This window comes from Lepus europaeus, chromosome 2 (assembly GCF_033115175.1).
Source record: "Lepus europaeus isolate LE1 chromosome 2, mLepTim1.pri, whole genome shotgun sequence".
In the NCBI taxonomy this organism is placed as follows: domain Eukaryota; kingdom Metazoa; phylum Chordata; class Mammalia; order Lagomorpha; family Leporidae; genus Lepus; species Lepus europaeus.
Genome location: NC_084828.1, coordinates 133,459,743 through 133,476,684, shown reverse-complemented (window position 1 = coordinate 133,476,684; position 16,942 = coordinate 133,459,743). Strand labels below are relative to the sequence as shown.

The 16,942-nt window shown below is 39.4% G+C and overlaps 1 protein-coding gene and 1 pseudogene across 1 annotated transcript; both read right to left on the bottom strand.

Moving 5' to 3' along the window:
* Positions 1 to 1,924: 1,924 nt before the first annotated feature.
* On the bottom strand, positions 1,925 to 2,407 carry LOC133751797 (serine/arginine-rich splicing factor 3-like; annotated as a pseudogene).
* Positions 2,408 to 3,329: 922 nt separating this feature from the next.
* LOC133751790 (nuclear receptor corepressor 1-like) lies at positions 3,330 to 11,370 on the bottom strand. The gene is given in 7 exon segments (XM_062181918.1): positions 3,330 to 3,423; positions 5,367 to 5,682; positions 5,685 to 8,125; positions 8,537 to 8,627; positions 8,630 to 9,589; positions 9,592 to 9,688; positions 9,690 to 11,370. Coding segments are annotated over 7 exon segments (5,595 nt in total). The 5' UTR covers positions 11,286 to 11,370.
* Between the last annotated feature and the right edge of the window lie 5,572 nt (positions 11,371 to 16,942).

Here is a 16,942-nt window from a genome sequence, read left to right as displayed (position 1 = left end):
ATTGCACCCATACTCTACAGTTTGAGCTTCACTCTCTCATTATCCCTGTGGCCTTCGGGTAAGTGGAAGGAAAAGTCTTCATGGAGACATGCACAATTAGGAAAACATATGAGGTTAATTCTGTTGCTTGATTCATTTATGCTTTCATTTTTAGTTTGTAAAGGTTTATAAAAATTTTTATACCTCCATATTATATTCATCTTCATTTCCTTCTGGTACGTTTTGTAATTTACTTTTTGATCCAAACCTTTTATTTGTCAAACATTTATGTAAAATCAGAATCTAGATTCATCTTTGCAAATATCTACCTAGTATTCAAAGAAATCTTCATGAAATATTATTTCAATAACAGAAATATCCTGTTTTTGTATAAATTAAGTAAATTTATGTATCTAAATTATTCCATTAATTTCTTGCTATCTATGTTCCATTGTTTTAGTTATCATAGTTTTATTAAACATTTTAAACATATAGTATATATATGCATATATATTTTTTTTTTCAAAAGCACATTATGGGGGAGGATATTTGTCCTACAGGTAACGAGACATGCATCCCACATCACATTGCCTGGGTTTGATTCCTGCCATTGGCTCTTGATTTCAGTTTCCTGCTAAAGCAGACCCTGGGAAGCAGTGAAGATGACTTGGATAGTTGAGTTCTTAGCTCCTGAATTCTGGCTTTGGACCTAAATGTTGTAGGCATTCAGGAAAATTAAGCAGTGGATGGGAGCTCCCTCTGTCTCTCAAATAAATGAACAAAAAATAAAAAAAATAAAAAGTTAACTTTAAAAAGTGACAAAACCACAATTTGGGGCCTCCCAAACTTGGTTTGATGTTGTCATTAGAGTTGAAATAAATTAACCTTTTCATTTATTTAAAAAATTATTGAGTAAGCTTAAATGCTCACTTTTTTTTCCAGCACATGTTTATGATTCATGTAAAGCACTAGGATCATTGTTCAATTAATGTGCATTAGGAAGAACACGTTTATACTCTCTTAGGACCTGCATACTTCAGAACGTATACAATGGGGGTTTTCAACTATGTGAATATTTTATTCATTCAAAAGCACTTTACAAGAAAATATAAGTTGGCTTTCAATAGGAGTGTTATACCTGGACTTGGTACCAAGTGCACAGATTTGAGTTTTCAAGGAAAAAGACTTTCAAATTAAACAACTTGTAATGAAAATGTTAATTCCAAGGATTCTTACAAATATGTATTATAAATAACGGCATAAAGAAGTCTTGCACAGTAACTCAAAGTTCAGCTGTACAATGTACCCTTCAAGTGGCAGGACATGGGTATTTCTTGAAATCTCAGCTTTCCAAATAAAGACTGTCATAAAAAGCTCTGTATTCTCTATCACAATAACATTGAGGATTTATGACCTCAGCAAAGGTAAACGTTCCTGAAACCAGATTCTACACTCACTGGACAACCTCTGCACAGGGTAAGATTAACCAGGTTTTTAAAGGACCCCTAATCTGGTGCAGATTTTACTTTTACCTGCTTTCTTGTGGCATACCAGGTTTTAAAGACTGCTTGTTCCTCTGAAGCTGAATACTGTATACCACTTGTGAAAGAAAGTATGTCTTAATTTAATTTTTGACAACATTGTTTCTGCAATAGTAAAACATAGCACTTTATTTAGCCGGGCAGGATTTAGAGGTCATCAGGCTATGAAGACTAAAATTCAAAAGGAAATTCAATCTTGCTTAAGGGAACATTGAAAAGCAGCAATTCTTGGTATTACATGCCTCATAGGATCCACTTCAAACCATAGATAATTACGAATTTTTATGTGTCACTGTTCCAAGAGACAAACAAATTCAAACAGCTGAAACATCTTAAAAATGAACCAAGCTTATGAAGTCTCAAAGAAAGCACAAATGTTCTGTATATACTCCTGTCAAATAAATTCATCTCCTGTATCCCACTTCTCTTCCAAACTGTCTCTGTTTTCTTTCAGTTGATCTAAAAGGGCTAGGGGACCTAGAGAAGGATCTGGATGGTTTGTGATTTCTCTCCCGAGACAGTGATATCTCTTATCTCTAGAAGGGGACCTGCTCCGGCTGCGAGAGAGGCCTCTCCTTGGAGATCTGCTGCGAGGTGGACTTCTAGGATAATCATCTCGGGGGCGACGACCTAAGAGAGAGGTGGGCCACGATTTTGACTTCTTTTTTTCCATTCTTACAACAACAGCCACACAGCATTCCTTATCCGGTTCTTGGTCGGCATCAGCTGCATCCCAGCAGGCTTCAAATTCAACAAAAGCGAACCCACAGACTTTGAAGTGATCCATAATAGCCAAAGGCTCATCCCAATTCAGTCTTGTTGCCATTGCTTACAAGATTACTTAGGTGAACCTTAACAGTGTAATAGACAAGAGAATCACGACGCATCTCGAGATCTTAGATTAGAAATATGAAGGTCAACTGCACACACTCAAAGGATCTTCCCGCTGTCTTCCGGCCTGGCTCCCACGGCCTACAATGGATGTTACTATAGATTTTGTGGCTAACAAAATATCCCTTCAAAATACAGAAGGCGATCTCTGCTGACTTTGTACGTTAAATGTGATAAAAGCGATCTCTTAATTAAGCTGTTTTTCTTTATTTATAAGTTACCTAATTTCTTCCCTGTTGGTTGAATCCACAGAAGTTTATTTGAATTTCTTCTTCAGTTTCCAGCATTGGTGCTGATTTTACCCTGTAATTTATGCTGGTGATGATGTGAGCAAGAACCAGTTAAATGACTGTATTCATAACGCATCCTACCTGGCATCCACATCTTTATTCAAAAGTGGCTACAAAACCTCCAAACGTTTATGTAATTTATATTTTAGAATAAATGTCTTTCATAATAAACAATTGATACCTGCAAATTATTATTTTCCTGAACAACTTTAAGTTTTCCAAATCTAATAAGAAATCAAAAAATAAGTTAGTGAAGAAACCAAAAAAATCACATTAGCCTCAACAAAAGAGTTTATGACCAAAATGCCCAAAGAATATTTTGTCGGAACAATCACCTTACTTTGAAGTTAACTCTAAAACATGATTCTTAAATTTTCTCAATTTCTGGACTCATTATTGAGATAAACACACACCATCTAATATGATGGTGTAAACATATACCACCTAATAACAGATAATTGAGCTGTTATGTTCAACCTTGGATATAAAACTAATCTTTATTGTAACACCTCAGATAAAATTATACAGACAACAAATTATTTAGTACTTGTTGAGTCAGTTTTCCAGTTCATACATGATTCATTGTTTCAATGAAATGAATAGAACTCTAGTTGCCTGAAAGACTTGTTCAGCTTGCAGAAGTGCTTGGCTTCTGCCCAGAAAGCAGCTGACACAGTGACACTTCATGAGCGATGAAGTGATGTGAAGAGGTACTTCTACACCTACAAGAGCATCCGTCTGCTAATAACTGGAGTTCCCCTCAGAGCCCACAGCAACATCTTTTGAATGTCATCAGTAATGCCAAATTTTCATCTTACCAGTGTAGACTTGCTTTTTGGTCTAGTCAGCTAAAAATTATGCTTTATATATCCCAAAACTCACAGAAAATAATCACATAAAATATAACATTATCTTATCTCCAATTATACTTGATAACTTTGACCACATTGAAAATGCAAATTAAGAGACCATACACATCTTAGAATACAGAATGTCTTATTCTTCAGATTCAAATACATTTCAATAATATGATATTGTATTTTGCATTAACATCAATTTTTTTAAAAATTTACCTACATTTGTCTAGTAATCAGTTCTAGACATGCAATCAGCTGATTTTAATGCATAATTTAATTTAAAACAATTAGGAAGTATACATACTTAATGTATAAATTTATTTCCTTTTTAATTTTTTGATTTGTTTATTAAAAGTTGTATCTTTTCTGTTTTATGCACATAGTCTATACCTATTGACTCCCACTACTAAGATCTTGATTCTTCATTAGTTTTTTTTTATATATTTTTAAAATATATATTTAAACCATTTGTCTCAGCTTCGTCTTGTCTTCCAATATTCAGAAGTGTAATTATCCTTTACCTTGAAAGACATTTCACTTGCCTCAATATCTTAAATAGGAACCACACTAATCCATTTTGGTGCTATAGAAAGACAGGCAAGAGACAAATTATTCTAAGCTGGTGCTGTGGGTTAAAGCCCCGCCTGCAGCACCAGAATCCCTTATGGGCAATAGTTTGAGTCCTGGCTGCTCCACTTCTGATCCAGCTACCTGCTAATGTGCCTGGGAAAGCAGTGGAGGATGGTCCAAGTCCTTAGGCCCCTGCACTCACGTGGGAGAACCGGGAAGATGCTCCTAACTCCTGCGTTTATATAGGCTCTGATCCATTTGGAGAGTGAACCAGTGAATGGAAGACCTCTTCTGTTTCTCTCTATATATATAACTCTGTCTTTCATGAATATTAATGAATATTTTAAAAAAATCATCATTATTTTAAGAATAATTAAACCATTTAAGGATGAGGGGCTGTTGAAAGTAGAGGGAGGTATATTATGGGTTTTGGGTTTTGAACCATTTGTCCTTCCATAGTATAGAGAATGAATTTAGTGGCAGGAGGAGAGGATGGTTTGAGAATTATTAATAAACTAAAATGGGGTGTGGGGATTAGTGATGGATTGGATTAGAGATTGATTACTCCTGGGCTTCTGGAATAGGGAACTGGATAGATGGTGTACATATGTCCTGAAATTGGGAATCTAAGTGTTTAAAAAGGATAGATTCCAAAAGATGTCATGAGTCAGAAGTGCTTTGGAGACAGCTAGGTGGAGATGCCAAGTAGTCAGCTGGGTTTATGGGCCTGAAATTCAAAGTGAAAGGGTAGGGTAGAAACAAAAACTTGAGACTTGTTTGGATCCAGTTAATTAAATATAGATATGAAAAAGACTGCATGGAAAGGTATTATAAAATGATATGCAAGTAGGGACAAAAACAAATTACATGGAGAAAGGCATTTGACCTAGGAGTTACAATCATTATGTTCCATATTCTAATCCCTGGGTTTAATACCTGTCTCCAGCTCCTGCTTCCAGCTTTCTAATGCAGTCCCAGGGAGGTAATGGTAATGACTCAAGCAATTAGTTTTCTGCCACCCACATGGAAGACCTGGATTACACTCCTTGCTTCTGGCTTCTCTCCAAGACCAACTCTAGCCACTGCAGGCATCTGGGGAGTGAGTCACTGGACAAGGGTGCTGTTCCTTTCTGTCTCTCTGCCTCTCAAATAAATTTTTTAAAAAAGCTAAAAGAAAATAAAACAGTACTATAAATAAAAGCACAGAAAGGTAATTTTCTAAAGAAAACATATTCAACAGTGCAACTCTGGAAGAGCTGAAGTAAAATAAAAAATGTTCATTGAATTTAGGACTCTGGAAGTCCCTCTGGATATCAGCAAGTTCATCTGAGTAGAACAATGGAACTCTTCTTCTTCTTCTTTTTTTTTTTATCTGCTGCAACATGGTCTCCTGAGCTCTTACTGATGGGGACGGGGAGCGAGCCTATCCGTGACTGCCAGGCCGGCCGGGCTGCTCTGAGCCTGGACGCAGGTAGAGGTCAGAGGAGGCTGCTGCGATGCGCTCCCGCTCTCGTTCCTGTTCCCGCTCTTTCTCCCTCTCCCTCTCTCCCTCTTCCTCTCTCGCTCTCGTTCCCGCTCAGCACTTGAGGCTGCAGCAAGGTGTGTTGGGTGTCCAGGAGACATAGACGCAGGGTTGTACGGCCTGGGAGGGAAAGTAATCTGTGTACCAGGAATATATGTGATTCTGCCCATGGGAGGAGTGCTTGTTCCCCTGGGGTGAGGCACTAAAATTGCTGGAGGCATATTGGTCAGGTCAATGATTCCTTTTGTTGGTGGGTATGGGAGACCCAGTGGCTGTTCTCTTGGGGAGAGTCTTCTGGCTACATCAGGGCGCAAGTTCACCTGCATCTGCTGTGAGGTAATGTAATCATTTAAGATTGTCTGTCTTGTATTCTCCATTGCATACAGCAGATGCTGACTTGGGTAGCCTGGAGTTGGTGAGAGCTGTCTCTGAAACAGGTAAGCAGCAGCTGCAGGGTTCAGAGCCCTGTGGAATGGCTCGGCTGGATCCAAATGCGTGGGCAGATGGTTCCGGTAGACCTCTCCTGCGGTGCTGCCCCTGTGATGGGGGTCAAATGGGCTGTGGCTCACAACAGGGTCCACCCCAGGCACTGGAGACTTCGCTGGTATACTTTCCCTTTGGGTAGGAGTCAGTGTGGATTTCCTTTCCTGATTGGTAGACTTGCTAGAAGAAATTGTAACATCGGAAGCTCTGCTCATCATGGGTGAGCCTCTGGACATGGTGTTTTGGTAACTCACGGGAGTCCTCCGAGCACTGGTGTAGTCATAAATGCCCGGGCTCAGCTGTGCTTTGGGAGCTTCGTGAAGTGTGGACCTGAGAACGGAGGGGCCCGAGCTCACCACGGATGTGTGCCGGGAACGCACTGGCTCGCCTGTCTTTACGTCTTCGTATTTTGCCCGTTCCATCACTTTTATGTTCTCTGGCACAATCTCCAATGGAGGCATTCCGCGGGGTAGTTTACTAGGCCCCGTGATCAAAGATTTGACGTTGTGTTTGATGGCAGATTGACCTGAGTTGCTGTCAAACTTTATTGGTGTGGCCTGGGAAATGGAACCTTCAATTATGGGCCTCGTGCTCTGGACTACTTCTGGAGTCTTCCAGCTCTCCTGAGTTAAAATATCTTGCCGTGGGATCTTGTGAATGGAACGCCCCATCTCCTTGATGGTGGTGATGCCATCATATGGTTTGCCTTTGGTAATGGCTCCTTCAAATGCTCTTATGGGAGGACTTTCCCTTTTAATTTGTTTGGGATATTTAAGGCCATCTTCAAAGCTTTCAGTTGTTGCTCTTGGTGTGCCTTGCATTATGGAGCCAGACAGCACAGTCCTCTCATTGAGGTCAGAATGAGGGCTCCCTCTGGGTAATGTTCGGCATATCAGCCCCCCTAACGGTGCTGATACAGGAGACTCCCTCATTGACATTCCTTGCTTTATATTTCCTTCCACTGATTCATAGCTTCTTTTTAAACTGATTTCATGAGCTGTTCTTGGACTCCTAGTCCCCTCTCGGGCATTCTTAATATTATCATAGGATAAGATATGTCCACTTTTGCCTTCATAAATAACATGGCCTTTGGATGCAGCTTCTTCTCTGCCTTTCTCAGGACTGCTCTCTTCAATGGGCATTCGAGAAATGGATCCCTTCACCAGCGCATCGGCTGGTATGCCAGCCTGGGACAGAGCCGGGGTACCCTGAGTGATGGAGCCCCGCAGGGATGAGATGCTCTCCACTGAGACTTTGCTGGTTGGAGTTCCCCTAGTTATACTTCCCTCTTGGATGGCTCCTGTGGTACCTCTGACCACACCTTCATGCTGGGCCCTGACCAATAAACCCCCAGGTTGGGAATTTTGGCTTCGCGGAGAAAATTCTTCCTGCTTGATGTAGGGCAAAGCAGCTGATTTGGAGGACTCCTGTTGCTGCGGCAGTCCAAGAGAGATGGATCCCACCGAGGGCTTAGCTGCCTATTGAGCACAGGAAGCCTGATTATGAGACGTCAGATATGTGCCAGGCGTTCCCTGTGAGATGGAGCCTCCCATGATGAAAGATGGTTTTTCGGAAGCCACTGTGGTTTTGGACGATGGGATGAGGGGTGGTGGTAGCCTGGTTGGTCGAGTTGTTGGAAGCCGAACCCCTTCAGGAAGATTAGTTATCACTTGATGAGGAGCAGGCTGGAGGACTTCCCACTCTCTGTTTGGACTTTTGGCAGCACCACATAGACTTGTAGAACTTCTGCCTTCCTAATCGATCTGCTCCTGCCTCTGCCGCTGTTCCTCCAGCAGTGCTGATTCATGCATTGCTTTAATGTGTCACTGGTAGAGAGCACAGCCACTCACTGGGGTTCCAACTGGTATATTACATGGGGTGCAGGAAACCATTGATGGGATAACAGCAGCTCGATGCTGAAGCGGAGGCAGGTCTAACGGATCTGGTTTTATTGGGGAGGAGGCCAATATAAATCCAGTGGGGTTTAATAATAAAGATAATTGGAAATGGAAAAAAAAAAAACAAAAAAACCTGGTGTTAAATTGGAAATGGTATAGAAAATTAATTAATTTTTAAAAAAATGTTATGTAGGATCTCTGCCTTTAATGTGCTGTACACTCTTATTTAATGCTATAACTAGTACTCCAACAGTATTTTTTTTCTCACTTTGTGTTGCTATATGGGGGCAAACTGTTGAAATCGTTACCTAATTTATACTAAACTGATCTTTTGTATATAAAGAGAATTGAAAATGAATCATGATGTGATTGGAAGGGGAGAGGGAGCAGGAAAGGGGAGGGTTGTGGGTGGGAGGGAAGTTTTGGGAGGGGGAAGCCATTGTAACCCATGAGCTGTACTTTGGAAATTTATATTCATTAAATAAAAGTTTAATAAAAAAATAATGAAGGCTTTGAATCCAGAGGAAATATTCTTTGCCTCTCTGGCTCTCCATCCACATCTTCATCAGCACTGCATGTGGCACTGGAATCATTGACTGGGGCTCGGGCCGCTGGGCATCGATCTGCTGGGCCACCCCCAAGTCTTCATCTCTAGGCTCCGTCTTTTCACTGGCTCTCTCCAAGTCTCTTTCTTTGGTATCACCTTCCACTTTAGAAGCATTGTTTTCTGGCACCCTAATTTCAACATCCACAGAGTCTGCTTTGGTAGTGGTTGGGGTATCAAGAGCAGAAGCTGCTTCAGTGCTGCATTCCTGATGGTCTGTGTCCATCGGCTCTGCCGTCTCAGTTCTGACGGTGCCGTTGGTCTGGGTCTCCACACTTTCATTCTCAGCGGGTTTTGTGCTTGGAGCTGCTGAGGAGGGAGATGCACCAGGTGCAGCTGTTTCCGTACAGGACTCGAGCTCAGCCGCGGGCTCAGGGTTTCCTCGCGATGGAGCATTTTCAGTGCTGTCTTCCCCGGGCTTGACAGCTTCAACTTCGCTCTCTTCTGGATTCTCTTCCTCATTGGAGGCTTCAATATCCTCATCCTCCTGAGCAGAAACAGTGGAAGCGACACTTTCACACTGAGACACATCTCGCTCTTCCCGAGGTTTCCGTGGGGCTTTCTGTTTATGATGCTGCAAGAGGTTGTCAAGATTATGCCGCCTTTTATAGTTAAAATTGAAGTTTTTACACTGGGCTTCACTTTTAGTCCCTACCATTTTGGCAATTGCTGCCCAGTTACGACCATGTTCAACCAGACCTTTTTTAGCAACTTCCATTTCTTCTTCTGTCCATCGAGAAGTTTCCACAGGCTCTGTGGAAATGGGTTCTGGTGGCGGCAGCAGAAGCGGAGGGGGTTCTTCAGTGGCTGCTGCGGCCGCAGCACTGGCGGCTGCAGCTTCGTTGGTCATGGACCTGATGATCCGGCCCTTCCGGCGGCCCTGACTGTTGGCAGTTTTTCACCCCCGGGGTGTGGCCTGTTCCCTCTTCTCAGTTTCTTCTGCTGTACCTTCCACTTATCCTTTTCCTTGACATTTTCTTTAGAGTCCTCCTTCTCATCTTTTTCTTCTTCATCTTTCTTTTCTTCTTCTTTTTTTTCTGTTTTTTTTTTTTTTTTCTGTTTTATCCTCTTCTTTTTCTTCAACTTTTTCTTCTTGTGACGGTCGGGCAATTTGCTGCTGGTTTCTCCCTCTTCGTTTTCCATAATTTCTTCTGACTAGGGCTTTATAATTCTCATTTTTCTTGGTTAAATAGTAATATAAAACACAATCAGGAGCACTCTTCCTTTCCAAGTAAGATGCAATTAGTCCAAAGTTTTTAGGATGCTGAGTAAACTTGTCTTTGAAGATCTCCTTCTCATGGTCAGTCCAAACATTCATAAACTGCCTATCTTTATAAACTTTCATAGGGTCCTCTATAAGCGCATTCATGTTGATGAACTTGACCCTTCTTTGTTCTGCATCAAACATCATAGGGGGGATCACAGAGAGTTGCTGCATTTGTTTCTCATTATTCTCCTGTTCAGAGAGACCATCAATAATTTTAGAAATCTCATGCTCACTCCTAGCAATGGTGGCTGAAAGACCAGCTCCCCTTTGCCCAACTCGTTGAAATCTTTCTTGCTGTTCTCTTTGTTTTCGAATTTCTAGAAATTGCTTTTCATAGTACTCTCTTGTTTTGCTTTCTTTAGCTTTCCTCCGAGGATTATTTTCTATTCTGTCCACTTTTTTCTCCCACGCCTCCATGAGCTGATCATAACGTTGGCAGATTTTTTGTTCCCTTTGTTTTCTTGCATGATTTCTTCTTTTAAAAAATAAAATGAATTTTTTCCTCATCACCTGGTTTTTCATCATGCGCCTTGCAGGTACTCCAGTCTTGATGTTCTCATGGTACACCTTGGTATCTGATGGCTGGTTATAGAGTGGCAGTTCAACTTTTGGGCCAAGACCTTCAAATATTTTATGAGCTTCTTCTGCTTTTTTCCGATTCTCATCATAAATAATCTGGACGATGCTCTGGTGTTTCTGCTCCACTGGAGGAGGAGACACAGGCTTCTCAGGTTCAGGAGGTTTGGCTGCTTCCTCTTCCAGCTGTTGTTGTTTCTTTTTCAGTTTAAGGATTTGCTGTTCGACTTTTGCGATTTCTCTATCTACACGGTCCATACTCTGTATTAACTCTTCTTTTGAAAGCTTTGAAGGTGAAGCATTTTGATCATCTCCACAGGGCTGCCCAGAGATCGGAGAGGATGGAGCATCATGTGTGCCGCCATACGCTGGATCCTTCTTAGCATCTGCAGAAGACCTCAATCCTTCTGGCAGCGTGTGCACTAAAGGTAAAACCGCAGCACTGACTCACTGAAAATGGGAATCAGAAACCTGCTCCAGACGCGGTCGCTTGGATTCCAGTGAATCATGTTCCACTGGGGATGGGCCTGGATGAAACTGTTCATATCCAGTTCTCCTTTCTTGAGGCCTGTCAGAACCTGGGTGAAGTTCTGAAAGCAAGGAAGGCCAGCTCCGGAGCTGCTGCTGCTGTTGCTGCAAGAGCTGTGATGCCTGGCTGACTTCAAGATGAGAGGAACGATAATCAGGGACTGCAAACTCCTGCTGGTGGCGGGTGCTGGGAAAGGTGTACTGGACAGAGTGGGGAGGATAATGACTTTGTTCCGTGCTGAATGTTCCTTGGTTGGGAGGATAACCTGAACTTGACATTATCAGTAAACAAGTCCTCACTGGGCTGTGAGATCAAGTCCAACAATCAATCATGTTTCTAGGAAACCACCAGGAGCTGGCGGGGTGTGGGAGCCTCCCACCCCCCCCACCCCCCCACCCCCCCACCCCCGCTGAGGAGCAGGACGCGGCCCTGGCGCACGTCCCTTCACCACCTTGGCCGCCATCTTGACTCAACCCCTCTCCCTCCCCCCACACCCTCAAGCCCTGCGGCCATGGCTAAGGCGGCTCAGATCGAACAATGGAACTCTTAAGAATGTTAAACTTGGGGCCAACGCTGTGGCGCAGTGGGTTACAGCCCTGGCATCCCATATAGGCGCTGGTTCTAGTCCTGGCTGCTCCTCTTCCAATCCAGCTCTCTGCTATGGCCTGGGAAAGCAGTAGAAGATGGCCCAAGTGCTTGGGCCCCTGCACCCATGTGGGAGACCCAGAAGAAGCTCCTGGCTTTGGATTGGCCCAGCTCTAGCCGTTGCAGCCATCTGGAGAGTGAACCAATGAAAGGAAGACCTCTCTCTCTGTCTCTACCTCTCTCTGTAACTGTTTTTCAAAAAAATAAAATAAATCTTAAAAAAAAATGTTAAACTTTTCTTTAATCTCTGTAGATGGTTTTAGGTCAGTATAAGAAAATTAGGGGCAAATATTGTGGTGTGGTTAATTCATTTGGAGTGCCCACCAGCCCATATTAAAATGATTGTGTTTGCATCTCTTTTCTGCTTTCAATTCAGATCCCTGCTAATGTGTACCGAGAGAGGCAGCAGGTGATAGCCCCAGCAGTTGGGTCACATAGGAAAAGCAATTATTTTCACCCAGGTGAAAGGTCTGGATGGAGTTGCTGGCTCCTGGCTTCAGCCTGCCCCAGCCAACGCTGGGCATTTGGGGAGTGAGCCAGCATATGGAGGATCTCTCTCTCTCTCTCTCTCTCTCTCTCTCTCTCTCTCTCCCTCTCTCTCTCAAATAAAAATAAATAAATAAACTCAAGCAGAAGAAAGAAAATTATAAGCACATTGGTCAATAGTGACCTACTGCTACTATCTTCAGTTTTACTTCTCATTGTACTATTTGTGGATGTTGTTGATTACTTCAACACCTTGGTTCTTATCGCTCTTTAATGCCATAGCTCAGAGGCCGGCGCTTTGGTGTAGCTGGTAAAGCCACCGCTTGCAGTGCTGGCATCCCTTATGGCCGCCGGTTTGGGTCCCGGCTGCTCCACTTCTGATCCAGCTCTCTGTTGTGGCCTGGAAGGGCAGGGGGAGATGGCCCAAGTCCTTTCCTGCACCCCCATGGGAGACCTGGAGGAGGCTCCTGGCTCCTGGCTTCGGATCGGCCCAGCTCCTGCTGTTGCTGCCAATTGGGGAGTGAACCAGCAGATGAAAGACTTTCTCTCTCTCTACCTCTCCTTCTTTCTCTGTGTAACTGACTTCAAATAAAAATAAATAAATCGTTTAAAAAAAGGCCATAGCTCACTCCCTCTCCACACTTCCTTGGTTCCATTCTGGTTCCTTCCTGGAATTTGCATCTCTTTTTGCTTCTGTCTTCCACTAGACTCTTCTAAAATGTTTTATATTGGCAAAAATAACTTCAAGACTGTAATAATCACTCAGGATAAGCAGTTCTTGTACTGTGGGAGAGGCAGTATAGCTGATATGAGGCTGATAATGTTCTGTGAAACATTTTGGAACATTCTAAAAGTTCTTATGTTACCCCCTAGAAAACACATGTTTCATTATATTTATCAATACTAAATTATTTGTGGATGAGCTTGTACAATTCAAATTGCTCTAATACAAATATAATTGATACAAGAGGTCAAGTTTGAGAAAACCGAGAGGATTTTAATAGACCCAAATAATTGAAAAATTTGATTTATTTGGGTAAAATTTTCCTTCATATTTTCAATCATTTTATGAAAACAGCAAAAACAGACGTAACTGTGTACTTGTCTCTGAAGGAGATGTGAACAGTAGGAGTGATATTCAGCTCCTAATCCATGACAGACATTGGGCTAGCTTTTCCATGGGTTCTCATTTAATCTTCACAAACCTCTTTTAGGTAAATTTTTTTATCCCTATTTTGTTTCAGTTTAGGAAATTGAGCCTGGTTAATTACTAGTACTAGGGATATAAAGTTAATACATGATAAAAAAAAAAGATTCAAATTCAAGTTACTAAAGCTTCTAATTACATCTTTTTCTTACTATTAAAACCAGTAGTATTTTCAACGTTGTATAATATCCCCCAAAACAGGTAGGAATAGATGGCCACATTCATAGCCTAATACATTATTCAAAAATCAAATTATAAAAGAAATTCCATGGGTCATAATTTTAACTCAGTTAATTTTGTTGTATTTGGTAAGCCTCTGCTGTCTGTGTACACTTTGAAGTGTACGCAGTGAAATGTATGGTTTCCTTTTGAGGACCCAACTAATCATGGAATTCACTGGGTTTATAATACAATGAAGTCATGTATTGCACTTGGGGTCTGAAATCACACTGCAAATGATTCCATAAATAATATTCCCTACTCATCAAGTTCTAAGCATCCGTTTTTAACCTTTCAATTTTATTAATGATATAACATCAGAAGATAAGCCCTTCAGTTGCATCATCATAGTAGTTTGTGCATATAAAGTGACTAACAAATAATATGGCCTTTCAATAGACAGTACATAAATAAAGACTCATAATGTCAACTTTTCCCATTTCAGGGTGCTTCTGTTACATCAAGAGTTTTTACAAAGAGAAATCATTATTATTATCTAAATAGTTATTTGTGAAAAATCAAGTGTCATTAAAAAAGTGATAAATTCAGCTTATCCCTTCAGTAAGAATGAAATAAAAGACAAAATACTTTCAAGACAAGCATGATTGGTTTTGAGCTCATTTGTGTCATAATATCCAGTTGATATTCTTTCAATCACAACACTACGATTTATAATTGTTATTTATAACTATAATTTATGATAGATATTTGAAAAAGTTAAAAGATTTAAAAGTAAGATAAAATTGTATTTTTTAATATGATAGCCAAGAAATTAGGCCTCTTTCTTTCTTTCTTTCTTTCTTTCTTTCTTTTTTTTGATGGACTGTTGCCATTGTTTCAAAACTTTGGTGACTCTCCATTTCCTCATATTTAACAGGAAAGAATTGTTTCCTAAAGTTACCAAATGTTTTAAGATAGTTCATCTATGTATTTTAAAATTAATAAGCAGTGCTTCCACGGATAAGAGCTGTGCTCATATGACATTCCTTACACTAATGATTCTTTTGGTAGCAATAGTTTCTGTCTTTGGGATATTGAGTGATTCATCATTCTTTGATCTTTGGCACAAGTAGTCACCTAACATCATCTAATAATACCATTCCATTAGTAGTAAACAATACATATGTGTTTAAATTATACTGTAAATTATTCAAAAAGTGTTCAAAAACATTTTATTTCCATTTTTGCCATTTTTAAGGGAAACTAAATCAGGTTAAGAATGATTTTCCATTTTAGGTCTACTACAATTTATGACTTCACCCACTTCTTTGTTTTGCTTTCCTGTTCCCCAGTTACTTTAAGGAATGTGAATCTCAGTAAGTTACATTTATTTTGAAATAAAATTATAGTTCAAAACAAGTTCCATTGCCAGTGGAAATTTTCTAAAGGTGTCTGTATTTTTTTAAGAAGCTATGATTTATTTACACATTCCCTCTCTGTAAGCCACTCTGTTCTATCATAATAAAACCTACAAATAAAGGATCCGCAGCTTTATGGAGCAATGTTGATATAACACTAAGAGTACAAACACAGTACTTGTTTGTTAAGAGAGTTTCCAAAGATTATTTCATCTAAGCAAAAATGTAACCCTTAATAGCACTTAACCATTATGCACTTGAAACTTTGAAAATATTCATGGGAAATTCCAACAATATACATTTTTCTTACATAGCTAGTGAAGCGTTGCTATATTTGTGTCAGAGAACCTAGTAATCTTTAATGTATGTGATAATGATCTTGAAAAATAATCTGGTTTTTTACCTATGCATGAATGTAATTATTTGCTTATTGAGTTGCCTTTTAAATCATCCAGAATATTGTTATTTATCCAAATATTTGAATTTTATTTCCTGAATTTAGAGAGAAAATCATATACTCAACTTCCCTCTCAAATGTAAACCAAACATACATATACTAAGTCTTTATATAGGTCTGTATCTATGACATGAGTAGTAATATAGGTTGTTTCTATTATAACAAGAATACTGTTTCCTATTTTTTTTTAGTCTAGGAAATGTCAAATAAAATTTTTTCTTTTAAAATTATAATTTATAAATACAATTTTAAACTCAATTTAAATTATTATTCTTCTTTTCATGTTGCATAATACAAAATTTGTCGCTGATTAAATTTATATTTTTTTAAATGTGGCATTAACACGAACACATTAGAAAATCAAAGACTAAGTGGTGAGTAAAGGGACAGTAAGATCTGCAGTCTTTATTAAACTGAATCATACAGATCTGTAAACTATAAGTGAAATCTTATTTTGTGAGGTTTGTCAGGAATATAAACCATTTTAAATAGGCTTTGTAAAAACACTAAAAAAGGAAAAGTTGGGAATGGATGTAATATTCAAAATTACTTAGTGTAAGCATTTGGAATGTAGTAAGTACTCAATAAAGCTTGCTGAATCAATTGAAAACCCCATGAATAATTAGGAAGAAATATTTGTATGTATTCTGAATATAGGATAAATTGTCTGAGTTTTAATATGTTTGCACTTTTAAGGTTTCCATGAGGGAGATTTCCTTCACTTAATTTACTTAACTTTGCTTTAATTTATTTTTCAGAGAATTCTTTATGGTGGCAGTGATTCCCCAGGGTGCCAATTTTGAATCCTGCTATGCTTAATTTTTAAAAAATCAATTAGCTTAAGCAAATGCATGAGTCTGGAGGAAAAATATCTAAAGTCTTTTATTTGGAGTGATATCTAAATGCTGTTAAGAGTTTTTAAATGCCAATTTAAAATTAAGTACTTAAAAATAATTTTTGTATAATGTTCACAGCATTTGTACATCATAAAATCATCAAGGATATAGCTAAAATTGTTAAGTAATACTGAGTATAGTTTATTGATAATGAAACGTGGTCTGACTGATTACACTGACTGAAATTTAAATGTTTTCTGGGTTTTGAAGTGTCCAATAGTATACTGTCTTGGTAGTATCATCTACTTTTCCCACTTGAATCAGCCAAAAGCAATCATTCATTATAGTGTGACAAAGAAGGTGGGGTAAATAATAGTGATAACAAATAAATATAAATGTTTAATGGCTTAAAGATAATTTTTTTAAAAAGACTTAGTAAAAGATTTTTTTCATAAACGTTATTTAATATATCCCCAATACATTGGTGTACTTGAGTTGACTCTTCTTGGCATAAAGGGATGATTGTTAAATTTTTAAGAATGTTGCGAGTTTAGCTACTGAACACAGCAATGTTTTTAAATAAAAACAAGTAAAATAAACTTACCAGAAATAAGTTTTTCTAAAGCAAAAGATAATAAATACTCAAAATTATCAAATCTTAATTATGTTACCATCAATGTCTTTGAGACTTTTTTGTTGTTGTTATTACCATTTTTTTAATTTAGTA